Here is a 27880-nt window from a genome sequence, read left to right on the forward strand (position 1 = left end):
CATACAAAGCTCTTAGGTTTCATTTACTGCTTTGGTGTTTTTGTTTCATTTTCAACAGGGCGGTTTTCAGACTGTATCACTGAGTCAGATTTTTATTGCAATATTGTCTGTAAAATACTGCTGTCAATACGGTGATGTGCACCCTTCAGTACATAACTATTATATTCATTTATTTATCTTTATTCTATTGACATGTTGTGGTTAGCTATACTTTATGGCCCAGCCAAGGTAAAATAGTCACTCTGCTTTTATCTCTGTTTTGGTCTCCACCACCTCCTGATGAAAAGTCTCTATAGCTGTTAATGCGCCAGTGTTTATCTGCTAGTTGCTAACTTTTTAAGTGTGCCTGAAAATAGCTTCCTGCAGCTGCTGAATATGAGGTTTATAAATGAGACTGAACCAAATCAGTCAAGTTTAGAGCTTCAAACCAAAAACAATGAGTGGGAAATTGCATAATCGGGTGATATTTCTCTCTGTGTTTCTTTTCCTTTGTAGTCATTTGACCCATTGTTACAAAAAAAAGTAGTGATCATTAATGCAGCTTTAAAGGATATGTCTTTTTTCTATTTTTCTTAGTGATGAATCTCAATGAATCTCACGTGCAGAACCAAACCAACATGTGTGTGTGTGTGTGATAGCTACCTCTTATTGCTCTGTGCTGTAGACTTCCGTTGTTATTCAAAAAGCATTAAAAACACACAGGCGAGCCACAGAGCTGAACATGTGACAGGTTCCTCCACCGTGAAGAGTTTGGGTCAGTAAAGGCTTCAAAGATGAATAACAGTGATCATGTTATGAGTCTCTGAAGATTGGGTCAGTGTAAAGCAGACACCATGTGTTCACATTACGGAGCTTCGTTAGCTTGCTATGCTACATATCACAACCTCTTGTAAGTTCTTTAAAATGAACAATGTAGTATAAGGTTGTGATATATAGCACAACAAGCCAGCAAAGCTCTTTAAACATCATCGCTGTTGTTCATTTTTGGAGTCGTTTCTAACCAAAATAACTGATCCAAACTCTTTGTGGTGAAGGAACATGTCGCCTCATGCAGCGGTAAGGCTCACTGACAACAACAGAGGTCTAAAGCACAGAGGAATCAGATATATTAGGCTGTGAATACACACACAATACTTTAAAGTAGGATCAATATATTGTTGGTTTGGCTCTACACATGAGATTTGTTGACATTAATAACTATAATAAATATATAGAAAAGCTGTTATATCTTTTAAAGTGTGGACAAGATGAAGTAGTCTGAGCCACATATTTATTGCAGAACTTTTATGAAAGATACAACAAAAATAATGCCCAAAGGCCTTTTCTTGACCTCGAACTGAGTTATCCAACCATATTATGGGGGATATTCAACATATTAAAGTACAGCAGATACACCTGCTACTTTCAAACTTTGAGAGTGAGGAGCCAAAAATAAAAATATGCTCCACTGGTCCATGACAGAAGGGCAGGATGTGGACGTTTTGGTCCTCCGGTGTGACCGAACGCCTCCACGCTTCGTGTTGTGATTCTCTCCAGTGTTCTTTTAATCTCGTTGACAAAGCCTCTTCCAGGAAGCTATGCCAGATATGTCCGGCTCGTCACGGCTTTTCCAGCAAAGCCAGTAAGTGAAGAATAACACTGTTTCACCGAACAATCCCCAATCGCCACAAACAAGGCCAATCTGAACAACAGGGGGTTTAACCAAGACCACGGTTGTGCCGACTCCAGGGAATTCTTTCCATATTTTTCTTCTGGTGAGTCACTCGATGCCTGAGTGAATCTGGGCAAAACAAGAACTGCAGGGCCGACACTCACTTTCTGTGGATGTTTGGTGGAGCAGATTCGCCCCCACTCTAAATCATACATGAAGAATATTTAGCAACCTTACCAACTCTGAATTCCTCACCAACATAAAAAATTTAAATCACATGTCATCAAAGCAAAAGTGGATTATATAATTTCATATTTTTGGTGATATAATTTTTTAAAATGATACACTGATCATAGCGTTGACACGATCCTCTGTAATTATGCAACTTCAAGCTAAAACCACGTCTGAAAATAAAGATGGACTTTCCCTGTGGGAAGTCTTTTTAGTCAGGGTGTGTACCTGTCCTGTGGAGTTACAGAGACGTGGAAACATTTTACAGCTGGTCAGAAGACAAGTTTGATGTTTTGAGTCAGATGATTATGGTGATTATTGGAATGGGATTAAAGAGATATGGTACTTGTTTTTTTGGTTACTGACAGCTGATTTTAATAAAGAAGAGTACTGAAACTCTTTAGCATGTGTGGTCAATAATGTGTATGAGAACTGAAACCCCCAAAAGATTTCCTGTTGAGGAATAGTTCAACATCTTGCACTTATTCACTTCTTCTTTACTGAGAGTGGAGACTTTGCCAATCTGTGAAATGACGATGTGTAATATCAGAGACGTTGATCTTAGAGATGAACCTACACAGAATTATCACCGACTCTGCAACTCCTCTCAAATTTATGGAGCTTTATAAAAGATTTCAGCTCATTGTTAAGCAGTTTGGCTGCAACTTTACTATTTTGGTTCATTCTCAGAGCATCATTTTCAGACATTTTCAGACCACCTGCTCAGCACCAAACAGCATTGCCAAATGTACGATAATTATCTTGTTTATTTTCTGTATATTTTTGCCCTTTGTATGATGTACAATAGTGCCAAAGGTTCCATAATGTTTTATAATTTGGTCATTTTCTGACACTTAGTGATAGTATTTGTAATCAGTCTAGGCTATCTCATTTTAATTCATTTCCTGAAATGATCGAGAGGTTAAAATATGGATCTTGTGTCGTTGTTCACCTATCTCTTCTCACGTGACGCCAACAAACGTACAGGAATGCTTTTGTCCTTTAGTTTATTGGACAGCTGTAGTTTTGTTTTCATTGTCGGGATGTTTTTATTTGAGAGAAAGATCACCCACTTTAATTTATCATATATCATAATACCTGTTGAAATTTCACATCCATGCCTATTTACGATCATTTTAAACCTCTTGTATGACACTTTAACATTTCCCATTTGGCAACGAAAAGGCAAACAGAACATAGCAAGTAGCTCTATCTGTGGACTCACAGTACAACACATCCACTTTGTTAGGTTTAGACATGAGTTCAGGGGTCAGGGAGGTTTGGGGGGGTATCATGTAGTAAAGTGGATGGACCCTTCTTGAACATAGTGGAGCATTTAGCAGCTAAAGAGCCAGATATTTCCCTCAGGACTTGGTAGAAAACAAAAACAGAGTGAATGTTGGATTTATATTCCCCAAGTGGACCAAAAAAACACTTTAAATGAATGATAATGTTGCTCTGTAACTGTTGGTTGAGTCAATAAGCAACTGTTAGCTAACCAGTTTCAAGTACATATCAACTTAAAAGGTGATGATATGTCAGTGTTGTGTTCGCACCTTGTTTCCTTGACCCACAATGGTAAAAAAAAAAAAAACCCAAACAAAACAAAAAACAAACAAAAAGGTAAAGCAGATTTAAATAAATGAGATTAACGTGTTAATTAGTGCTGTTTTGAGGTGCTGATAGGTGTTGGCCCCTGTTTGTAGTCCTTGTGCTAAGCTAGATGACTGCTGGCTATAAATTCATATTCATGAGACTGGTAATCTAAGTCTCAGCAAGAAAGTTGATTAATGAGTTTCCTAAAATGCCAAATGTTTCATTTAAGTCGTGTTTTTTGAGAGTGAGTTTGAGGCAAATGGAACATCAGACTCTGTAAATGACCTTTTCTTGATCTTTGTCATGGAAAGAGGAGCAGATGGACCCAAGCAGGGCTGCAGAAAAATGTCTTTATTCTGATTAAAGCAAACTTGATGAGGAACTGATGAAACCAGAAAAGAAATGACAAAGGATCCAACAAAGATTGAACAGTTTACCAATACTTAAATACTAACAGAACTAACAAGGAAATGGGGAACATATGATAAGACTGGGAGGACACTGGTGGCACGGCAGGGCTGATGAGACTGATACATGACAGGTGTGAAGTCGGGAAAAACACTAAGAGCGAGGCAGGCCAACGGAGCAGATGTAAGGCAGCTGTGGAGGGGGAAAAATGGGCTGGGGAGGAGTTCAGGAACATAGAAAGGAAACACAAAGGAAAGTGAATATCAAAACCCAGAAAAAACACCTACAATACCCAATTATAAACACGCAAAACCAAATGACCAAATGACTAAACAGAAATACAGAAACAGTGGAAACCAAGAGAACAAAACACCAAAAAGTGTAAAACCCACAAGTCCATGACAGTCTCTCTCCAGCCGACCACAGAGACCTGATCAATGACTTTGACCCGTTATCAATCAATACTGTGATCACCTGTTATCACGTGAACAATGTTTCACACTTAGGTCAGCATGAGATGTGGTTAAAAAGAGATACTTTTTAATTGGGACTTGATTTGATGTTATTCTGTCTCAGATACCAATCCAAGAGGTCAAGAACGAACTTAAATGCTCATTTTAAATCTGTGTGTTTTGTGTAAAGAGTTGTTGCTGTTCAAATGTTTCCGATATCATTTTTCAATGATGTGAGCAACACAAATTAAATAGTGAGGTCGAGGCAGGGATATGAGAGATGGATAAACCTGGACACATAAAGTAAGAAAAGTAAGAAAGGATATAATAGGTTGGTTTTTGTCATTTGAATAAACAGACCCATTTAACCCAAGCTGTAAAAAACACCCAATACACATTTCTTTTAGCCAGACTTTTTCTAATGTGACCCACAGTATACAAAAATGGAAACAAAATGCATCTTTTTTTTACTTTTGTGCAGCTGATACACATTTTTAAATATGGAAATGTACATGTTTGACCTGTGTTTATAAAAATAATGATAACACATTAGCATTCAAACATGTTATATTCATCCAATTCTCTAAAATGCTCTCCTGGACCATAAAATAGTGATTGTGAATGTCTTTATTCCATAAGATTAATCAAACATTTATTAAAAGCTGATGGGGAATTTCTGAATGTGAGTTGAGTCAGAGTATGAACAGTATGTTAGGGTTAACTATTCTATTATGCAAAGTTAGCACTTCTTTTATTTTGACAGGATTGTATCTACAACATGAAACTTTTCATTTTTTTTGGTTCTCAAGTCAGATCTTTAGGTAGTCAAGTATCATGTAAGTCAAATCTCACAGCAGACTGAAGTCAGGCTTAAATCTGACTCGAGTAAAGTCTCAATTCTGCCAACTCAGTTTCAGAAATAGGTTTGGGCATCTAAGTTTAAAAATATCTTCAGAAACAGCAACTAATATTTTTTTTATCAGTCCATTTTCAGACAGTTCACATCTCCGACAAAAACTGGAAGCAAACCGACAGATGAGTCTGAGAGCACCAAACTTTTCCACGCTTGGATTTCAGATTACCTCATGTCTGCAGGCAAGTTCACAAAAGCAGATGAGGTCAGTTGTGTTTAGGAATACCATTCCCTCGCCCGGCACTGTTCCCATGGCCTCTACATTTTTCCAGACATTGCTTCTAAAAATGGCTCCATGGGAATAAAACAATATTATTATTGGTATTATCTGTACATGATGTTACAATAATAACAGTTATCATCAGGGGTGTTGTTAGACATATTGTATCTATTACAGATTTATATGATGAAATAGCTCTTATTAAGCTAATCTATTGTTATGTACCTGATATATTACAGATTTATATGATGAAACAGCTCTTATTAAGCTAATCTATTGTTATGTACCTGATATATTACAGATTTATATGATGAAACAGCTCTTATTAAGCTAATCTCTAGTTATGTACCTGATATATTACAGATTTATATGATGAAACAGCTCTTATTAAGCTAATCTCTAGTTATGTACCTGATTATTATACAGATATTTTTAGTAATTTATTTCCACACTACTACTAAAAAACTCACTTGTTAGTTTCAAATATGTACACATGCTGATTCAATGTTGACATGCTAATGCTCACAATGGCAATATTAACATTTAACATTTAGCAGGCATCATTTCTTGCATTTTAGCATGCTAACAACAGCAAAAAATATATTTTAAATAAACTCCAGAAAGTACAACTGAAGCTGACTTTCATCAGTTTTGCAGATATTTGGACCTAAAACAACGTTTTGAGCTGATGATGGAAATATGAAAAGTCAGAGGATCATCAAAGTTATTACAAATCATCCTCAGTGGGGAGGGAATGAATGTGTGTACTAACTTTCAAGGCTGTCCATTTAATACTTGTTGAGATATTTCACTCGAAACCACAAACATGAACCTCATGGTGGGGCTGGAGGACATCACCAAAGTCATCGGGATTCATTCTTTGGAAACCATGAATGTCTGTAAAAGAATTTGTAATAGCAGAGTTGGGATTTGTGGCACAACTTAATCATCTTCCGATGTGCACGGAGAAGAAAAAAAAAAAAGTCTGGAGGTCAAAACTCAAGCAACTCTTGAACCACAATGTCTCATTATAAAGTTGTTTTTTTTACTACATGTGCTGCTGGAGTTTTGGGCTCTTCTGTATAAACCCATTCATTACATGTTGAGATAAGTGTTTTGTTTTTGTTTGTTTTTTTAACATAATTTCTTAGGATTTTTTTCCTTTATCGGACAGTTGATGGCAGAGAGGCCAACAGGAAACAAGGGGAGAGAGAGGAGGCGACAAAGGTCCCTTGTTGGACTCAAACCAGGGACGTTGCTGGTACATTATATGCGTTGTAACCACTTGGTTACATGGACGCTCTGATGAATATTAACTTTGACCTGCTGATGGCGCTAGACAGAGCAGCACCAAAGTCATTAGGATTCATCCTCTGGACACCATGAATATCTGACCCAAACTCTCATGGGAATCCATCAGATAATAGTCAGAATATTTCATTTAAAGCTAAAAATGTCAACGATGCTGACGATGCTACAGAAAAATTCAGATGAGATAAGATATTCCTTTTTTAGTCCCGCGATGGGGAAATTTACATTACAGCAGTAAAATGGACAGCAGTAAAAAGAGTCAATAAAAATAATAAAGAACAATAAATAATAAGTACACAAGCGATAAAAAACAATAGTGATAAAAAAAATACCACTATTGTTTTTGTGCTGGTTACTGGGAGCAGTGTTGGTTGTAGAGTCTCCTACAGTTATACTTTAAAAAAAGAGATCCTTTCTTTTTAAAACCCACTCACCACACGACGTGTTTGCCGTCCAACCACTGAGTCTGAACTGTGGTGATGAAGAACTGAGAGCCGTTGGTGTCTTTGCCAGCGTTGGCCATGCTGAGCCAGCCGGGGCCGTAGTGCTTCAGCTTGAAGTTCTCATCGGGGAAACGGTCTCCATAGATACTCTTTCCTACATTTAGAAAAAAGAAGAAAACATTAATAATTTGTATCATTTGAATCAGAAGAAGACAGATATGATTTATTGGCTTGTTATGTCCACAAATGTTCATTGACAACCTTTGCACCTCACTTGCTGCCAAATGTCTTTATCAGACAAAATTACAGGGAGTAGTGTTGGTTACTGGGAGCAGTGTTGGTTACTGGGAGCAGTGTTGGTTACTGGGAGTAGTGCTGGTTACTGGGAGCACTGTTGGTTACTGGGAGTAGTGTTGGTTACTGGGAGTAGTGTTGGTTACTAGGAGTAGTGCTGGTTACTGGGAGTAGTGTTGGTTACTGGGAGTAGTGTTGGTTACTAGGAGTAGTGTTGGTTACTGGGAGTAGTGTTGGTTACTGGGAGTAGTGCTGGTTACTGGGAGTAGTGCTGGTTACTGGGAGTAGTGTTGGTTACTAGGAGCAGTGCTGGTTACTGGGAGTAGTGCTGGTTACTGGGAGTAGTACTGGATACTGGGAGTAGTGCTGGTTACTGGGAGTAGTGTTGGTTACTGGGAGTAGTGCTGGTTACTGGGAATAGTGCTGGTTACTGGGAGTAGTGTTGGTTACTGGGAGTAGTGCTGGTTACTGAGAGTAGTGTTGGTTACTGGGAGTAGTGCTGGTTACTGAGAGTAGTGTTGGTTACTGGGAGCAGTGCTGGTTACTGGGAGTAGTACTGATTACTGGAAGCAGTGCTGGTTACTGGGAGTAGTGCTGGTTACTGGGAGTAGTGCTGGTTACTGGGAGCAGTGCTGGTTACTGGGAGCAGTGCTGGTTACTGGGAGTAGTGCTGGTTACTGGGAGTAGTGCTGGTTACTGTGAGTAGTGCTGGTTACTGTGAGTAGTGCTGGTTACTGGGAGTAGTGCTGGTTACTGGGAGCAGTGCTGGTTACTGGGAGTAGTGCTGATTACTGGAAGCAGTGCTGGTTACTGGGAGTAGTGCTGGTTACTGGGAGCAGTGCTGGTTGCTGGGAGTAGTGCTGGTTACTGGGAGTAGTGCTGGTTACTGGGAGTAGTGCTGGTTACTGGGAGCAGTGCTGGTTACTGGGAGTAGTACTGGTTAATGGGAGCAGTGCTGGTTACTGGGAGTAGTGCTGGTTACTGGGAGTAGTCCTGGTTACTGGGAGTAGTGCTGGTTACTGGGAGCAGTGCTGATTACTGGGAGTAGTGCTGGTTACTGGGAGCAGTGCTGGTTACTGGGAGCAGTGCTTACTGGGAGCAGTGTTGGTTACTGGGAGCAGTGCTGGTTACTGGGAGTAGTACTGGACTGGTTACTAGGAGCAGTGCTTACTGGGAGCAGTGTTGGTTACTGGGAGCAGTGCTGGTTACTGGGAGTAGTACTGGACTGGTTGCTGGGAGTAGTGCTGGTTACTGGGAGCAGTGCTTACTGGGAGCAGTGTTGGTTACTGGGAGCAGTGCTGGTTCTATAGTCTCCTTCACACACTTTGGGTTAAGCAGTCTATCACTGAAGGAGTTCTCCAGAGTGATCAGAGTCCCTCGTGGGATGAGAGATCACCAAAGTCATTACGATTTATCTCCTGAGGACCATGAATATCTTGACATCATTTCAAGACAATCCATCCAATAGTTGTTGAGATATTTGAATCTTTAACAAAGTAGAGGACTGGAAACCTAATCCTGAGCTGTGTGAATGGAAGTACACATGAATAGACACTGCCAATCAATAATCTATTGCTAATTATGGCAGTAAAGCAGAACATACTGTACAGATGTGACAGCATACCTGACCTGATCACATGTCCGTGTTTGTGTTTGTTGAAACACGCTTGAAGCAGCAGATGGGAGTGGTTTGGAGTTTTTTTTTGTTTCTTTTTGTTTTCACTACATGAGCATCAGGAAGATCAGACAATCACAGGAAGGTGTGTCTAATGTCTATTTTCTCTTCCTCAATAGACAGACTCCACCTAACATTAACTAGTCCTTTAGTCCTAGTCCATTAACTGTCCTGGTCCAGCGAGTAATAGAAGAGGACAAAAAAGACAAAATAGTGATCCTGCTGTGTGTTCAAACTGCTTTCTTTCCCCCTACAGCAAATATGTAATAAGAGTGGAACAAACAAGTGAAACGCCAGAGGAGCCATTTTATGTGTTCAGCGATTATGAATAAACAGAGCGCCACAGAAATGCACAATTCCTCATTTTATTGCAGTAAAATCACATGTGAAAACCACAAAAACATGGACTACTGCTGCCGTGCTGCAGAGCTGGTATCGCTGGTGTGAGGACGCCCTCTGCAGGCCAGTAAAGCTATAGGAATGGCTCCAATTCTAACATATTGAGCATGTTTCCACAATATGTGCTATTAGTTGATATTTTCCACTATATTCCAGTGATTTTATGCACATTTTTGAAATAATACACCTTATAGAGGAAGTCTATAGACGTAAATTGGACATACCTTGGCCTAGAGATTGCGTTCAAACTTTGAAAACAGTGTTACCAACTTTCAGTATTATAAGTTGTGTTCAATGTTGAGATACTTGTTGTACTTTTGGAGCAATGTAAGTCCAAAAATGACAGCTTTAACAGCAGTTTTCAGATCTCAATCATCAATCTTTATCTTTATTTGTATAGCACCAAATCACAACAAAGTTATCTCAAGGTACTTTACACATAGAGCAGGTTCTAAACCGAACTCTTCAGATTTTAACTTTAAAGAGACCCAACATTCCCACATGAGCAACAGTGGCAAGAAAAAACTCCCTTTTAACAGGAAGTAACCTCAGGCAGAACCAGTCTCAGAAGTGGGCGGCCATCTGCCTCGACCGGTTGGGGTTGAGAGGAGAGAAAGGAAGGATAGAGGAGAGAAGCACAATGAAAATCTATGAAGCTAGAAGGTCCGGGACTGGACTCTGTCATCCGGACGTCTACAGGCCCAGATTACCTGTGAGACGATCTGTGTGGTGTGGTCAGGCAAAGAGGACAGCAGATTCTTTTTATACCAATAAAAGAGTGTTTACACATCTCACTCCCACAGTTTTAACTCTAAAAGCACATTTCATGCCATAAAATGTCTCCAGAGGCATCATCTCTCTAAGAATGTGAACATACTTCCCATAGAAGGTATAGTTTAAATGTACAGGGAGCACTCTGTCAGGCTCTCACTGACTACAGTACAAACACATTGCAGGTGGTCCTTCCTGTTTCAGTTTACAGTTTCTCTCTCTCCCTCCAAACAACTATATTAAACATCCTTATTCTCAGCTCATCATGTTGCCACTAACAATGTACAGCTCTATGGGCTACAAGCTTCAGTTTTAGTGCAAATCAATTTCTCCCCAACAGAGAAATGGGAACTTATGATTGTGTCACCACTGCTTTTATATCTAGAGCCCTGTTTGTAAACTTTGTAGATATTGACTCCTTTATTTCTTCTATCTAGAAGTGTTACAGCCAAGTTTTACATGAAACTGCAATATTAAAGGGTTATTTCACCCAAACTGCAAAAAGCATGTTAAACTCCATCTTTCACATATGGAGGTTAATTCTTGATCTTGGGATCAGTGTGTTTTTAATTGCCCCCGTTTCACTCAGGATACAAGAATTATTGGTGCCAGAATGTATGTTTAATCTGTTTCCTGTTCTTTGCTGTCAAGATGTTGTATTTAACATTTCTAATTCAGGTTTTAATTTTTAGAAAAAAGACAGAGTGCAGAGTTTACAGAACGGCGCCCCTGGAGGTCATAAAGAATAATTAATCATTCTGCATTGTGTGGGTGGATACAAAAAAGACAAAGAAGTGATTGAAGGCTCTCACATATTTAAGTTTAAGTTTAAATATCCACATTTTCTGTGAGAACTATAAAGTTAACCATCAAATATCTCCCACGGTAACAACAGAAAGTCAAAACAAGCTACACAAAACATCCAAGACTTACAATATTCATGTATTTTAGGAAAATGTACGCATTTATTCATGTATTTAGGAAATATTCAACCAGGTGCAATAAAATTCACTCAGCAATTTAACAAAATTTGAAACCTTTATTCCGAGATTTCTTTTTCTTTTTTTTTTATTACAAAAAACAACAACGAACAATTAAGTGCACCTTGGAATGCTCGTTGGAAAAATGGACCCAGAGTGTCGACATGATTGCTTTTTGATGTTACTTTTTCTTCTGGTGCTTTTAAGACGGCAGCCACGGACAGCAAATGACCCCAGAGGACCCTGACTCCAGGACCACAGGGCTGGTAGTGATAAAAAAACAAAGTGGCCTGCACGATTCCCCAACACCCACCCCCCCAGTCCTGTTTTCCCCCTGTTGTTCTCCCCTCTTCTGACAGTGCTCTCTACTCCTTGGCCACAGCGAATGGCTTCTCCACCTCGATTTTGCCACAGTCGTGGATGGTGACGTCTTTAAGAGGCTTATCACGGCCGTCTGTCTTTGTGCCCTCGATCTTCCTCACCACATCCTGGAAGAGGAAATTAGAAGATATTAGACATTAAATATCATTAACAGGTTGTGAATTTTAACAGGAAGGAGGTTGTTATCATGTGCAGATACATTTAGAAAAGCTGCAAAATGTTCATCATAAGTCAAAATTAGGGTTAGACATCAGTACTGATCACCCAATTTGACTAAAAGTCTAGAGTTAAAGCTGCAACAATTAAACTGACTGACAGAAAATTAAGTCAGCAAATTGAAAACTTAAAGATTTTGGTAAATTTTTGCAAAAATGCAAAAAATGGACTGTTGATCAGATAAAAACAGGAAATTTGAAGAGTTCACCTTGAGCTTTAAGAAAATAGGAAACAGGCTTTTTCCTCAATTTTCTAACATTTTAAGAACAAAATAAAAAAAATAATCATTAATTGAAAAAAAAAAAAAAAAAAAAAAGTGTGTTGCAGCCCTATCCAGACATAATTTCAATCTAATTTGATTCCCGAATCTCATCACATCTCATCACATTGTAAGTACTTCTCAATTCATACTGGAACTTACATTTCCTCTACATTCCAATTAAAGTAACACTGTTATTTCCTTGCATATAAGACTGTGTGTGTGGTGTACTTTATACTTTATAGGACAGAATGAAGAGTAAACAAACTTCCTGGCACGGAGCAGAAAACCATAGCTATTTTAATCTGAAGTCACTGTGCTATTTGAGGCATTTCCTCAGATGAGCTCGTCTCAACTGGTGACAAACTAGACACAACAGCTCAGTGTTTGGATAGCAAACAAACGCACACTTTACATTCATTGTTCAGCCACCAACATGACGCCGTTTTAACTCCCACAGTTATACTTTAAAAAAAAAAAAAAGAGAGAGAGATCCTTTCTTTTTTAAAACCCACTCACCATTCCCTCCAGAATTTTTCCAAAGACGACGTGTTTGCCGTCCAACCACTGAGTCTGAACTGTGGTGATGAAGAACTGAGAGCCGTTGGTGTCTTTGCCAGCGTTGGCCATGCTGAGCCAGCCGGGGCCGTAGTGCTTCAGCTTGAAGTTCTCATCGGGGAAACGGTCTCCATAGATACTCTTTCCTACATTTAGAAAAAAGAAGAAAACATTAATAATTTGTACCATTTGAATCAGAAGAAGACAGATATGATTTATTGGCTTGTTATGTCCATGAATGTTCACTGACAACCTTTGCACCTCACTTGCTGCCAAATGTTAATCTAATATCTAATTTTATGAATATTGAAGAGCATTGTAAGTCACTCTGACTGTGTGGTGGCATGAAAAAATAGTTTTAAAAAATGATAAAACAATAAAAATCATCCTCAAATCTTCTGAATTAGATGGTGAGAAGGAGTAGACACTAGAAATTAGACATTTTCTTGTCCGTTTGCACAGCTAAACTGCTTTTGATGACCCAATGAAGAGTCTGATGAAATGCTGAGAATGTGAAATGATGCTGACGGTAGTGTGCAAGTTCATTCTTGCAGTGGGGGAAGAAAAACGACATCTCTACAAGTAACAATATAAATGTCATTCTGCAGGTATCAGCGACCATCTTACCTCCAGTGCCATCTCCTCTGGTAAAGTCTCCACCCTGGATCATGAAGTCCTTGATGACTCTGTGGAATTTGCTTCCTTTGTAACCGAATCCTTTCTGTTTAATTAGAGCATAAAGAACACAAGATAAACAACACTTGAATGCTCTGGAATTAATATCAGCTTCCAGTATTTGACCAAGTGAATAAGAGTATTATTCAAAGTATCTTCAGCACATGTCGGTTTGGGATGGGTAGAATAAACAAAGATGTGGCCTCCAAGTCAAATATAAAGTAAACTGCTTATTTCACCTGCAATACCCCTGAACTCTTATCTTTTCTCTATGGACCTGTTACTGTGTAAAAACAAATAAATATGACCTTTAATGTGTGTCAAAATTGTTTTTTTATTTTTTTTGAGTTGGTGACTAGTAGGCCAAACGAGCCACTGCAGACAAGAATAGTCTGAGTACATTATGCAGAAACTAGGCAACGAGATCTTACCTCTCCTGTTGCCAAAGAAACGAAGTTGTCGACTGTTTTGGGAACAGTTTTCCCGAACACCCCGATGACGATTCTTCCAACATCTTCCTCTCCAACTCTAATGTCAAAGTAGACCTATAAAAAGATATTAAAATCATGACGTTATTCATCAGTCCAGTTCCTCACATGATGAAGCACACTACAGGACATTATTTCACCGCACGCTTAAATCTTTATAACATTTTCAGGTTGACATGATTATTACATAGTAGCAGGTTCCTGCAATGACATGCAGTATTTTCTCCCTCTCTTACGTTTGCTCTTATATTCTAACAGTAAAGCTTAGATAAGATCCTTCATTTATAATTGCAGCAGCTGTCATTAGTTGGGGAATTTGCCTGCAGCTGTTTCTGTAGGATTAGTAAGGTATTTTAAAGAGTTGTGCAGCTCGTGCCATAAGTTTACACAAGATAGTGCTGCCACATCATGTGACCAAAGAGAAAATATGTTTAGTGCTGCAAACATTTGCATGATCTATGTGAATTATGATTATTATGATTATTATGATTATTATTATTATTATTATCTCTTACCACTATGAACATTTTTCCAGCGGAGCCCTATTGTATTTTTATATGCATTTACATTCCTGTCTTGTATCTCATCCTAAACATTTTATTGTACAGATGATTTGTCATAATCAGTACAATATCCTTTTCAGTAATATCCTTTCCCATTAATCATCTCACGACTCCTCACATCTAATCTAGTGACCCTTTGATGGGGCCTGACCCCTAGGCTGGGACTAAACTAAACCAGAGACAGACTTTGACTAAACTAGCTAACTGTATATAAAAGTAGTTGAAACTAGCTCCACCTCCAGCAGATACACCAGTAACATGCTGCTCTAACCCTAACGGTACAACACCACAGCTCCCAGTACCTCCCACTCACTCCCACTAAAAAGACTGATGCTATCCTGACTATGTAAATCCCAGGAACTCTGCAAACATGTATATACTCTCAGGAACTTATGCATATTGTACTTTCATTCATTGCAGATGTATTTCACATAAATAGTATTTTAATTATTTTATCACTTTCATCCTTAACACAGCTACTTTTCCCCAATATACTGCTGTGTCAATTAGAATTTCTCCCAAGGGGGGGATCAATAAAGACATATCTTACTTTATATATAATAATATATAAGTCAGAAGGACCAAACCACTACTTTAACTACATCAAGCTCATAATACCTATATACTTTTACTGCATTACTTTACATCAAGCTGCTAATACTTATGTACTTTTACCGTAATACTATAACTACTGATCAAACTGAACAAATGAATGAACTTTGACTTTTTGATGCAGGACTTGTAATGGAGTATTTTTCCACTGCTGTATTGTTATGTTTTATTGAAGTAAAGGGTGGGAGTATTTCCTGCTGGTCTGTGTGTGTCAGACCAGCTCAAAGCCTCCTTTGTGACTGTAGACGTGGACAGACGTGTAGACACAAGGCCAGACACAACATCTGATGCAGCCAAGCGGGTCATCCAGCAAATAAAGAGTCAATCAATTGCTACGATTACTGACGCGTAAAGGGCTGTGGATGCATTTGGACATTTGATGTTAAGGCCTAAAGAGCAGCTAACACTGAGATTAGCTGTCTATGATCAACCAGGAGCATTTGCAGCCTACATATCCTGTTTTTTTAACCACTAGGGGCCAACTTGCATGTGACGTGGCTTTAAAAAAAAATCTGCAGCTAAGTTAGCAAGCTAGCTTTTGCAGCGATTAGCAATGAGGAACCGCTTTGATTTCTCTGCACGACCCATCGGTGGAGCTAGCTGCTGCTTCTGCTGCTGGCCAAGCCCATCTACGACCTACCTTTGCGGTCACTTTGGGGCCCTTCTTCTTCTCGTCAGCGGAGGAACCATTTGGGAAAGCGAGGAAAATCACGGATCCTACGATGACCGTGATGGCTACAAGGAATTTCATCCTTCTCTCGCAGAGTCTGACCATCAACAAGAAGAAAAAGAGCAGCCAGAAGACGGCCCTGACAGTCCTGCTTGCTTTATACTAGCCGGGGTGGAGGGGGAGGTGGCGGAGAGTGCGCATGCGCCGCTGATGCCGCTATCACGTTGGTGTCAGACGCATCGCGCTCTGATTGGTTCACGTACTCTGAGAGTTCCAGCCAATCACATGCAGACGCGTAACACCGCTTCTCCAGAATCCAACACTGTGATGCGTTCACGTGTCACAGTTTCCAAGTTTGGGAGTCGTTTTTTCCGACTTTCTGGTGTGTTTAGGAGTTTAAAATTAAAGTCGTAATGTGGAACAACAACAACAACAACAACAACAACAACAATACTACTACTACTACTTCTAGTACTGATAATACTACTACTAGCCTACTACTACTACTACTACTACTACTAGCCTATATTACTATTACTACTAGTACTGATACTACTACTACTACTACTACTAGCCTACTACTACTACTAGTAGTACTGATACTACTACTACTACTACTACTACTAGCCTAATACTACTACTACTACCACTACTACTGGCTTAATACTACTAGTACTGATACTACTACTACTACTACTAGCCTATATTACTATTACTACTAGTACTGATACTACTACTACTACTACTAGCCTACTAATACTACTAGTGGCACTGATAATACTTCAACGAGCCTACTACTACTACTACTAGTACTGATAATACTACTACTAGCCTACTACTACTATTAGTACTAGTACTGATACTACTACTACTAGCCTACTACTACTACTACTACCACTACTAATAGCTTAATACTACTAGTACTGATACTACTACTAGCCTACTACTACTACTACTACTACTACCACTACTACTAGCCTAATACCACTACTAGTACTGCTGATACTACTACTACTACTAGCCTACTACTACTAGCACTGATACTACTACTACTACTACTACTAGTACTGATAATACTACTACTACTACTACCTTAGACCATCTAAGATAAACTGTTTTTTTAGATCTTAGTGATCTTGGTGCGTAATAAGGTGTGAGAAGTTCAGAAATGTAGTGGAGTCTGACCTTGTATGGATTTGAAGGTTAGTAAAACTTTGATAACATGAAAGCTACACAGAAGATGTGTTGCATTGCTGCAATGTTACATTCCCTAATCCCACTAAAATATTGCTTTACCTGATTTATTATCAGGGTTTATGCTAATAAATATATTTTCTGACTAATCTACACTCACTTATTAGGTACACATGTGCAATCTAATGCAATCCAGTATAACAGCTCTGCTTTAAATTATACATTTATGAAGTATGTATATGTTGATATTGTCTAGAAGGTGATAATTCTACTTTATGTTTATTACAGAGGTTATAGTGGGTGATGGTGATGTACTAGGGTACCTAATATTTTGTCCACTCCATTAACATACATGAGAGAGGCAACATTTGAGGAAATCCAGTATATACAGTATAATGCACCTCAGTATGCTACCACCACTTAGTATGACCTCAGTAATAAATGTAAAGTAGAATTATCACTTTTTTGACAATATCAACAAAAACTGAAAATGTGTAAACTTCATAAAAGTAGTATTTATGGCAGAGCTGTTGCATTGGATTGAATCATATTGTACAGGTATACCTAATGAAGTGGCCAGTGACTGTGTGTGACTCTACATGGACAGCAACTGATGGATAACAAGGTAATACTGTGTTATAAATAACAGCTAGGGAAAAATTGATATACATGAATTAGTAAAAAAAAGTCTTGCCATCAATCAACTATTTTTATACTTACTTTTTGGCAAGTTGTGTGCTAATATTTTTGCCCACTTTCTGAGTTGTTGTTCCAACTTGAGGGGATGTTCACGTCAGTTTTCCCTGTTGGAGACTCATTTTTCCAATTATTCTAAGACCACATGAACGCCACAATGATTTGCACTTTTTGTAATCACCATAAAGAAAATATCCCTCACCTTTTTAACTTTTGGCCTGATCTTTCTAATCATATTTTCAGCTTCATTGATGAGTCTCATACATTTATTTTATCATCATTATCATCATGTGTTTTTTCCAACATAAAGAACGGCTATTTTGGACAACTGGTCAGACAAAAGCTAAATATGTGAATATGTCAAGTCAGTTTTATATATATACCCTAATATCACAAATTTGCCTCTGGTGAATTTACAGTCTGTACAACAATACAACTTCTGTCCTGAGACCCTCGACTTAAAGAAGGAAAGTCATTTCTTTTAATAACCAGTGCCAAACTTCCTCTCGTTCATGCCTGTTAAATGTGATAATTGGCTAATTTCATCTCTTTGTAAACTGAATATTTTTGGATATGTCAACTTGAGAAATTACCACTTTGATAATTTTGTGGACTTTCCTACTGATGGATTTATTACTAGTTGTATTCCTTATTAAATTCATTGAAAAATAATTCAGATCAACCAATATGAAAATCTTGTCACCTTCAAGTAAACACATCTGTGCAGGAATTTTATTTCATTTATCTTTTTATCACGTTCACCATTATGCGGCTACTGCTGTGTCAATTTTGAATTTACCTTACCTTACCTTACCAACATAAAGTAGTCTCTGACAAAGGGCACTTGTATAAAGAAAGAACAAAAGATGAATGCAAGGCCAAAATAAAGTGCTCCTTAAAGTACAATTTTAGCAGAAATTCTCATTAAGTGAACACAAATGTGTAATTAAATTTCTGAAAATTATCCAAACACTGGGTTTTTTTTGGGGGGGGGGGGGGGGGTGCTGAGGGTCCACTTGAAATGAATTCAACATCAAATGACAAATGTAGATACACATTTTAATGACAAACTACAAGTAAATGAAACTTGTCGACAGTTACAATTGTTAAAAAGACGAGACACGGACGATGAAATGAGTAGAGTTGAATAGATTGTACTTGCTAATAATAAAAAGGGGGGAGAGGAGTGGGGGGTCGGAGTTAAGGTTACATTCACCTTTGCAGGGCACACCTGCCACTTTCTACTAGTGCAAAGAATCAAATCAGGCTAAATGCCAGACACCTTTTTTTTCCTCCATATGTTTGCATTAAGACTCCATTATTGCGTGGCTTCAGTGGCCAGTTGAGGTATACAAACACATTGTTCAGACATGTTACATCTTAACATGACGCCGGCTTTGCAATGTAAGCTCAGAAAGAAAAAAACAACATAACAACCATGAAAAGCATAATTCACCTCTTTTTGCTAGTATTTCAATAAGGAAGCTTTTTCTTTTTTCTTTTTTTTTTGCGAGTACGTTACACTGGCCAGTTCTTATAGATTTTCCAGCCAATCCTGTTATAAAGATGTAATCACATTTTATAATTGAGGGAAAGCAACGACTGAATGAAGAGAAAGAGGCTGCACAAACAGAACAGGAAATGATTACAGTAACCCTGATAATGGAATATAACCACATAGAAGTGTAACTTTGTCGTCATTTGCTCAAAAAAAAAAAAAAAAAAACCCAAAAAAGGAACGCTGCATTAGACATTTACAATGTAGATCAATAAACAGATTATAATAACACTTTAATAACTGCTGTTGGTGCTAAGAAAAGACTCCGAACGGAAAAGTCTTTATCGTGGGAGTGTTACGGCCACAAGTGAGAAAAATAAAAATAAAATTGTCGCACTTTCTACTTTTTTATCCTCTCAGGAGTAATTACAAAAAAAGTCAAGTATATCTAGATAACAGTTATTACATGTAAATAAGTCAGACGCTCTGAGAAAAGGTGGAAACTGTGGAGACGATGAATTTTCAAGTTTTTCTACTGACTATTTCACATGAATGCACCAAAAGTTGAAAAAAGGGAGAAAACATTAAGAGTACCACTTCTACAACAGAGTACGACACTCATCAGTTTCCAGTCAAACAGAAATGTTTATATATGAGGGTGTGTATATATATCTTAGAAGGGTAATTTATGTGATGCTTAGTTTTAAGTTTGCTTGGCTCTAGAATATAAATAAAATATTTTTAAACTCTTGTATTTTCTCAAGGCACAGCATACTGAAGATATGCAGGTCAAAGTAAATTAGGTGAGCCAACGAAACTCTTTGGAGTTTGTGGAGATGGCTTTGAGCTGCGCCCAGTGCATAGAGTCAGAAACACCTCACAGCCCACAGAGATCCAGTTCTGGTCTGTTCTAACCTCGATTTCTGTGTCTGCTGGAGCGTTCGAGAAGGGAGAAGAGACGGGACTGAAGCAGACCGGGAGTGTCGTCAGGCAGGATTGAAAACAGTCGCCATCGATCACATTCTTGGACTCGAGTGGAGTCGAGGTTTGGGAAGAAAGACACAGGACTTGCATTAGGAATTGAAAAACGTGACTCCGAACCAACAACCGTGGCTGCAGGTGAACCTCGGCTGGGTCTTCTCAGCACATCCCATCGACGAGTTTCAGACGACTGTGTCAGATTAGCAAACCTCAGAAAGGCTGCTGGGTTTTTAATTCTGAGTAAATGAGTCCTTCTGCTGTGATGGCGTCCCCAAGCCCGACTGTCCGCAGTGGTTGCTTGCAGACCAGCACCGGCGTCAGGTGGAAGGTGACGTTTCCTCTGCGCCACACAGTAACAGGCTCTGCTGGGTTTAGGGACAACTTCTCTTGTGGCTCGCCGTGTGAGCTGTGAAACTCCAGCGGTGCTTTCAGCTCCACTTTGCTAACGTCAACAGACTGGAGCCCGCAGGCCTGACTGCTGGCCACTCGCGCTCCGGCCATCACTGCCGCCGCCTGGTTGGCCCAGTATCCGTCCACTGTAGCCAGGATGTGGTAGGCCAGCGTGTGGAAGTGGATGCGGGTGAGATCCGCCTCAGATGAGGGGTCGCTGCGGCCGTGCTGCTCCAGGACCCAGAGGAGGATGTCGCTGACCCTGCCCACGTCTGGGATGCCTTTCCAAGAGGGCAAGTCTGCATGAGGCCCCTCGCCAGCCTGAGAGAGGAACAGCAGCTCCTGCTCGTTCAGCCCGATAGAGCTGACAATGGGCATAACCTGCTAACAGGAAACAGAAAAAGATACTTTAATTAAAAAAAAAAAAAAAAAAAAAAAACTCATTAGGGATTAGTGGGATTTGAACACACAAGTCTTTGCTATATGAAGGACTTTGTAAAGTGTAGTACGTGAAACTGACTCGCCCAACTGTTAGACATGTACCTCCTGCATGATGCTGTTCATGTAGTCTCTGTCAGTCATGCTCGCCAGCTCCAGGTGGATGGGGATATCTCTACGGATGTCAGATATCGCTGCCACGGCCTGCAGAGGGGAAGCAAGATTTTAAACATTGTCACGTGAAAAGTGTAAACATATTACATTCACTCAGAAACATTCTTTATAGCTTTTAGTTGCAGCTTTACTGAGCTGATTGTTTGAGTTGTTTGCAATGCTAAAAATCTGGACTGTAAAGTTTCCCTATTTGCTTAAAGTAGAGGGACCAGCTTTTCTATTATGTCGTATGTTTATTTTATTGATATGGACCTACACTGTCTGATATAGTAAAGTTAAAAGCTCACAGTGTCTTTGTGCATGTTTTACTTTAATGCATCTGGAGTATATTTTACATTTATTGCACCCATATCCAGAAGCATAACATATTTTTTCAATGCTGAATGGAATTTTCTTTCCACTCTTTCAACGTGGAGACTTGCTAAAGACATTAAGTGATTTGTCACTGTGAACATTTTAATCACATTAAATTACAGCTAAAAGCCTGGACTGATTTTAGAGCTGTACTGATTAGTCGATTAATTGTTTGGTTGATGGAGAGAAAATTAAGAAGCAAATATTTTAATAATGGAGTAATTGTCTAGGGGACATTTTTAAGCAAAAATGCCAAAAAGTTCCAGGTTTTAGCCTCTCAAATGTGATGATTTAATGCTTTTATATTTGGGTTTTAGACTGCTGGAATTTGAAGGTGTTACCGTTGATTAAGGGAAATGATAACGGGTATTTTTTCTGACAGTTTAAAGACCAAACAATTAATCAATGTATTGATTGATCGTTAGTTGCAGCCCTAACTGATTTGGAAATCTGCACTGCATTTGTCACACTATGATAATGTATCTAACATCCATAAAAGCATATTAATGTTCTCTGTGGTAGACTGATTGGAGTTTCTAAGGTCATTTCCATACAGTGCAAAAATTACTTAAAATAATAATAAAAACTAGTAATAAAAACTTAAAATCAAAGAAATATAATATTAGTGATGATGTAAGTGGACTAAAACATGCTGCTGTTGATTAAAACAAACACTAAACAATGTTGTTACTCGTCACCTCTTTCAGCCGCTCCTCCCACAGCTCCTTGCCTTGACCTTCCATCATGTGGAGCCCCGACAGGACGACCAGTTCAGGCTCGAACTCCTCCAGGCTCGCCACGAACGTCTCCAGTGAGCTCATCTCCCCGTTGGACACGTCGTGAGAGAAGATGAAGCGGTTAGCTTGAGGCGCCTGAGTGGAGCCCCACTGCTCACCTTAAAATGAGAAGAAGACCGAAGACGATGAGACGGAGCTCAGGATACAGCTGTTCGATTACACATCTGTACACGCATGCATTATTACCGGCTTTGTACTCCAGGATGAGGTGATACTCATCCGTCTCCTGGAGGGAATCTGGGGGAACAACGATCTGCTCGTCCAGCATTTCATGAAGTTTAGGACCGACCGGACCGCATAACAAAACCTGCAGTATGGAAAAAAAAACATATTACACTCAAGCACAAGCACATAATCACACAAGATGTAGATGTTCTTCATTTTATCATATATTTATGTATATATTTTTACTACAATCACCAAGATGTGACTATGGTTGCGAAATTATGGGAATTTTCAAAGTTAGAAACTTTCCATGGGAATATATGGGAATTCATGGGAATTCATGGGAATAAACTGGAAATTTACAAAACTGCATGTTATATATGCTATAACAGGGAACTTAAATGTAGTTATAAAAAACATATTGTAGCATAATCTTGGTCAAAACAACCAGATTTAATGCAAATACAGTTGAATATCTCCCTGTTCCTCAATCACATGCACATAGCACATTACTCACTGCAGGGCCACAACCCCTATATGCACAGATTATTTCTAGAAGGGAAATATGTTTATTTTACTCAACATTCATGTTTTTGTTGTTCAATGAAAGAACCGATTAAAGTTCTGATCACAAATAAAAATGTTTTCTAAATTGTATGCATGTCTGCTCATGATAAAAACAGTTGATACAGTTTGTATAAATTACCTCAAATTTCCAGTTAATTCCCAGTAATTCTCATATATTCCCATAATTCATATGAAAAGTTTCCAACTTGGAATATTTCCAAAATTCCCCAGTTTAACTTCCCATGGAAAGTGTCCAGATATTTACCAGAAATCTATTGGACATTTTCCACCCCTTTGCAACCCTAGACGTGACTACATTATTTTGTTCTTTCTCATGTATCTACATGTTTGGAATGACAATACAAACCCTTGAATCATGAATCAGTCCTGTATACTTGTATTCTAACATTCTGCAAATATATATATGTATAATGTATAATTGATGTAATTAAAGCTGACAGTCGGGGATGCTGCATTACACTATAATACTGTAGTTTAAAGGCTGCCAAGATACCTTTTTAATCTCATAACAATTTGTTCTTGTGAAATTTGTAAATAGGGAGCTCGGATCCCTCATTAAATTAATTATGTTATTTCTTCATCTCGTGTGTGTGTGTGTGTGTGTGTGTGTGTGTGTGTGTGTGTGTGTGGGCCAGACAAATCTTTAATAGCTCATTCATTAAGGGAGGTGTGTTTACAAGAGTTTACAAAGTAGGTAAAAATGTGCTACTGTACCATCAGATCAGGATATGTTGCGAGCTTCTGACCAATGAGGGCAGCGTTTCCTCCCACATACAACTGAAAAAAGGAAGATAACAAACTTTATATGAGCAGGAAGCCAAAAGAGAGAGACGTTACAACCGTTAAAGAGTTTGAGGTTTAAGATAATCCTGCCTTTGCGCCGGGGTACTCCGCCGCTGCACGTGCAATCCTCTGAAAGACTTCCTCGTCGCTGAAGAAACGCTCGGCAGCTGCTCCTCGCTCCATGTAATGGATGAAAGCTTCCTTCAAGTCCTCTTTGGAGTGCAGCACTTCGTGATCCAGGCCGCTGCCAGGATCCACCGCCAAGGCCTGCAGCAGCCCCACTCCTGAGACCACCACGTCCACGCAGGCGTTCACCCTTCAAAAAACCAAGAAATAATCAGAGTTATGGACAAATACTGACTGTGGGTTGTAGTTAGCATCATATTCTGGTTCCTGAAAATAATTCTGAAGATATACAAACTTTAAATTTTTTTTTGCTTTTAGCAAGTAAAGTCCTTTTTTTTGGGTTCTGATAAGCAAAAAGCCCTTGGATTTGGATTTCGGACAACTTGGAAGTCCGGAGGAATAACAGAGGAAGGATCTTTCTTCCAGGACAGACAGATGTGCAAGAGATTTTGTGTGTAAAGAATAAAACAAGACAGACATATTACAGAAATACAGCGTGGAAAATATGAGAAGAAATGATACATGGATTGATATAATGCCATATAATCCGACTGAATTGCCAAAATTATGGATGTAGGCAAAGAATAAAAGTCTGGTCTGGTGTCAAGATGACAATACAGTTAAGACAATACAGTCTAGACAAATGCTGTTTTATGCAAATACACACATTTCTTTAAAAGGGTAGATTTAAAAAGTAGCTTCAAGTATATAATGGAATCCCAAAAAGCACATTTCCCCCCTTTTACTTATCTCCTTGGTTTATAGTCTGTCCACCTCGCCCTGCCTTGGCAGTCCTTCAGCTTCAGTCAATCATCACCTCCCACCTTTTTATAGCACTCAGCCAGTTTATTTGCTATACTTAAGCTATAGCTAAAGGCTAAAGGCTAGGTATAAACAGCAATATAATTCATTGGGTCTCTACAATCTTGGAGCACGTCATCGAGCTGGGACTGACCCATGATAACACATTCCTTCCCACTAGAAGAGCCTCTCAACATGCCACTGAGCACATCAGAGCAGCGGGAGCACAGATGTGGCAATAAACATCAACTTCAGGCGACAGATTTGGGACTAAAGCAGGAAATGCTTCCATCTCTTTGCAGCACGTAACCTACATCGCTGTCACACTCACCCTACGGCCACTTTGCTCCACTGCCGCGTCGGCAGAGTGATGAGAGTCTCCCAGGCAGCTGAGATGACCTGTTCGAGGCTGTTCTGGCTCTGAGATGAGGACTGGAAGTTTGGCAGGGTGATGTACTGCAGAATCTGCTCTGGCAGCTCGGGGCTGCCGTGGTAGAGATATCCCACAGCTAAGGCCAGCAGGGCCGCTGCTGAAGCCTTCCTCCACATGATGCTCCCAGACACGCCTGCAGAGAAAGAAAATCAGTCAGTTCTTACTCTCAACATCCAATAAATATGCAGAACTGATCTCTGTATTCACTGTGGTTACTGATGATGGCATTAAGGAGCTGTATAATGGTGATCTGCTTCTATGAGAATAGCTCATTTAAATAATTCATTTACCAGTTTTGGCCTCAAACTGAACAACCTCACTATGTCGAGCTGGACTAACAGCTCAGCTACGATGCTCTGCAATGAAAGGAGGTTTGCTGGAAACCATAATCACAATATTGATAAGGATATTTAAGGAAATCACACATGAAATAATCAAACTAATGATTCAAATGAACCACCTCTACTGATTTATACCATGATAACAGGATCAGATCATATCATCGTGTCCAAAATGACATCTTAAAATATCTTGCTTTGTCCAACCAACAGTCAAAACCTGAACATATTTTGTTTATAATGATGTAAAACAGGGAAAAGAAGCAAATGATAACAAACGAGAACCAAAGAATTATCATTTTTGCTTGGAAACCATTTATGGGTAAAACAAGCAGACAGTAAATGTTTAGTTTTAACATCACATTGATTTATATTTACTGTAACATTAACAGAAAGGTCAACTCTATTATGGCATCATTGTAAAATGAGAGAGTGTAAGATGAAGAGGTGATGTTCAAACATGAGGAGGACGCCACTATTGAATTAAATGTATCATTAGAGCTGCAAAGACTAGTCCATTAATCCATTAGTCTGCAACATTTTTGATAAAAGGTAGATAATTTCTACTAAACAGGCCTATTTAGCATAAACTCACAAGACTTACCACAGCATTAGAAGCCTGAACTAATCTGCAATGCTCTGTCCATAGATGTGCTTTTAATACATAAAACTAAATCAGTACAAGACAAATGACACTGTTCAATACTCAAGGCTACACATACTATACTAGTCAAAAGTTTGGACACACTTTCTCATGTGTGTCCAAACTTTTGACTGGTACAGTATGTTCAGTACATCAAGTACCAAACTCAAGAAAATAGATAAAAAGCAGCAGAAAACACAAACAACTTAGGATGATAAAACAGACGTTTCACACAACACTAAACAGCACTGATCCCTCATTAGATTAATCAATAAGTTGAAATATACATAATTGGTAGATTAATTAATAATTAATGTAATGTTTAGTTGGAGGCATATAAATAAATAATCACACAGTATGAATTCAAGCACATTAGTGGTCATAAATAATTAAAAATCTCTACGTTTTTTTTCCTGCTGTATGAAGAGGGGCGGAGCTTAGGGGGGTTGCTTCTGAGGCTGCAGCCCCAAATGATCTCCCAAAAGCCCTGAATGTATTTTAAAATAAAATCAGTGACTTGAACCAGCTGCTGACTGACTGTGAGTGAGTTTATAACAATTTTGATAAAGCGTCAAACTTCTAAAGACAATTCAGCTGAAGCAGTGTTACTGAGGGAAATGTTAATTAAAAATACATTGAATATTTCTTTTACTTTTTTACTTTTGATTTAATGCTGAATTGTTATTTATTTCTCTGTGTTTAATTCTGCATATGTAAAAAATTGTCCCTGTCTCTATTTGCTCTGGACTTAACCCCGGACCTTGTCAACTCCTAAATCCGCCCCTGCTGTGTAGGACTGTTTTTTTAATTTTCTACATTATTTCTGCTCCAGCTCTGCACCCTGTTGAATGAATGAGCTTAAAACTGAGCACAGGTTAAAGTCTGATGATAATGACTTTAGATACAGAAGAATTAATACATCAAACATAATTTAAGTTAAATTAAGAAGTTACATTTTTCTCTATTCCAGTTAGGTCATATTTAAGTTATACAGTAGTCCCCAGTAGTGCAGAAATTACCTCTCCACTACATTAGTAACCATACAAAACTACAAATCTATAAGTTTCCCTGCTGTATGACTGTTTTTCTACATTATTCCTGCTCCAGCGCTGCACCCTGATGGATGAATGAGCTATGAATGTGAGCACAGGTTATCATAACTACAGCAGAATGAATGAGTCAAAGAGAATAGCCTATATATAAGTTATGTGGGGCAGATACACATTCTCACTTATCAACTTAACTCCAGCTGATAAACTCCACACCCACAGCTGGATGACATGGCAGGTTCAAACCTCTGCTTTGCAAACTCATGCAGTGACACCACTGACTGTCCAGAGCTGCACACTTTTAAACTAGAGACTTTCTGCTTCAGTAAACATCAGCCTGGACTGAGAAGTTGCTGCTAACGTGGACACAGTCAGCTAACAGAGCTAGCACACACACACATACACACACACACACACACACAGTCTATCTTTAATCTGACAGCAGCAAGTAGCTTTAGCTCAGCTTAGCAAGAGGTCTAAATGTGAAGGCGAGCACTTTTCTGGCAGCTCATCCGCCTTGAAAGCAGCTTTTTGATTGCAGCAGTTTGCAGAGTTGTTAATTAGCAGCACGTACCGATAATACTGTGCAGGCGTCAGGTCTGTAAAGTCGGTGGACAAGGACCCTGGTTTCCTGGTAAATCACATACAGAGCATTTAGTGAGCTCC

General features: G+C 39.0%; 2 protein-coding genes across 3 annotated transcripts in view; both read right to left on the bottom strand.

Moving 5' to 3' along the window:
- Positions 1-15939, bottom strand: part of ppib (peptidylprolyl isomerase B (cyclophilin B)) — a 46238-nt gene extending 30299 nt beyond the window's left edge. Inside the window, exons 1-5 of one of the 2 annotated variants that reach the window (XM_053318830.1) lie at positions 15737-15939; positions 13865-13978; positions 13386-13479; positions 12720-12904; positions 11708-11832 (exon numbers count right to left, since the gene is read on the bottom strand). In XM_053318830.1, coding sequence (XP_053174805.1) covers positions 11710-11832; positions 12720-12904; positions 13386-13479; positions 13865-13978; positions 15737-15871 — 651 coding nt within the window. In that variant the 5' untranslated portion in view covers positions 15872-15939 and the 3' untranslated portion in view covers positions 11708-11709. Of the gene's footprint in view, positions 1-11383; positions 11833-12719; positions 12905-13385; positions 13480-13864; positions 13979-15736 lie in introns of those variants that run through there. The other variant, XM_053318829.1, reaches the window with a different exon arrangement.
- A 2768-nt stretch (positions 15940-18707) lies between these two features.
- On the bottom strand, positions 18708-27880 carry adpgk (ADP-dependent glucokinase). The gene is made up of 8 exons (XM_053318832.1): positions 27789-27880; positions 25083-25317; positions 23915-24140; positions 23756-23818; positions 22475-22595; positions 22190-22386; positions 21069-21167; positions 18708-20909 (listed from the first exon to the last, which is right to left on the bottom strand). The coding sequence occupies exons 2-8, from the start codon at positions 25298-25300 to the stop codon at positions 20346-20348; spliced, it is 1488 nt and encodes a 495-aa protein (XP_053174807.1). The 5' UTR covers positions 25301-25317; positions 27789-27880; the 3' UTR covers positions 18708-20345.

Source organism: Scomber japonicus, chromosome 5 (assembly GCF_027409825.1).
Source record: "Scomber japonicus isolate fScoJap1 chromosome 5, fScoJap1.pri, whole genome shotgun sequence".
Lineage (NCBI taxonomy): Eukaryota > Metazoa > Chordata > Actinopteri > Scombriformes > Scombridae > Scomber > Scomber japonicus.

Coding starts and splice junctions, on each gene's coding strand:
- adpgk (XM_053318832.1), bottom strand. CDS start 25,300: ATGTGGAGGAAGGCTTCAGCAGCGGCCCTGCTGGCCTTAGCTGTGGGA. Junction 22,387..22,474: donor CATCCTGGAGTACAAAGCCG/GTAATAATGCAT, acceptor TCTCATTTTAAG/GTGAGCAGTGGGGCTCCACT. Junction 21,168..22,189: donor GGGAGGAGCGGCTGAAAGAG/GTGACGAGTAAC, acceptor TCCCCTCTGCAG/GCCGTGGCAGCGATATCTGA.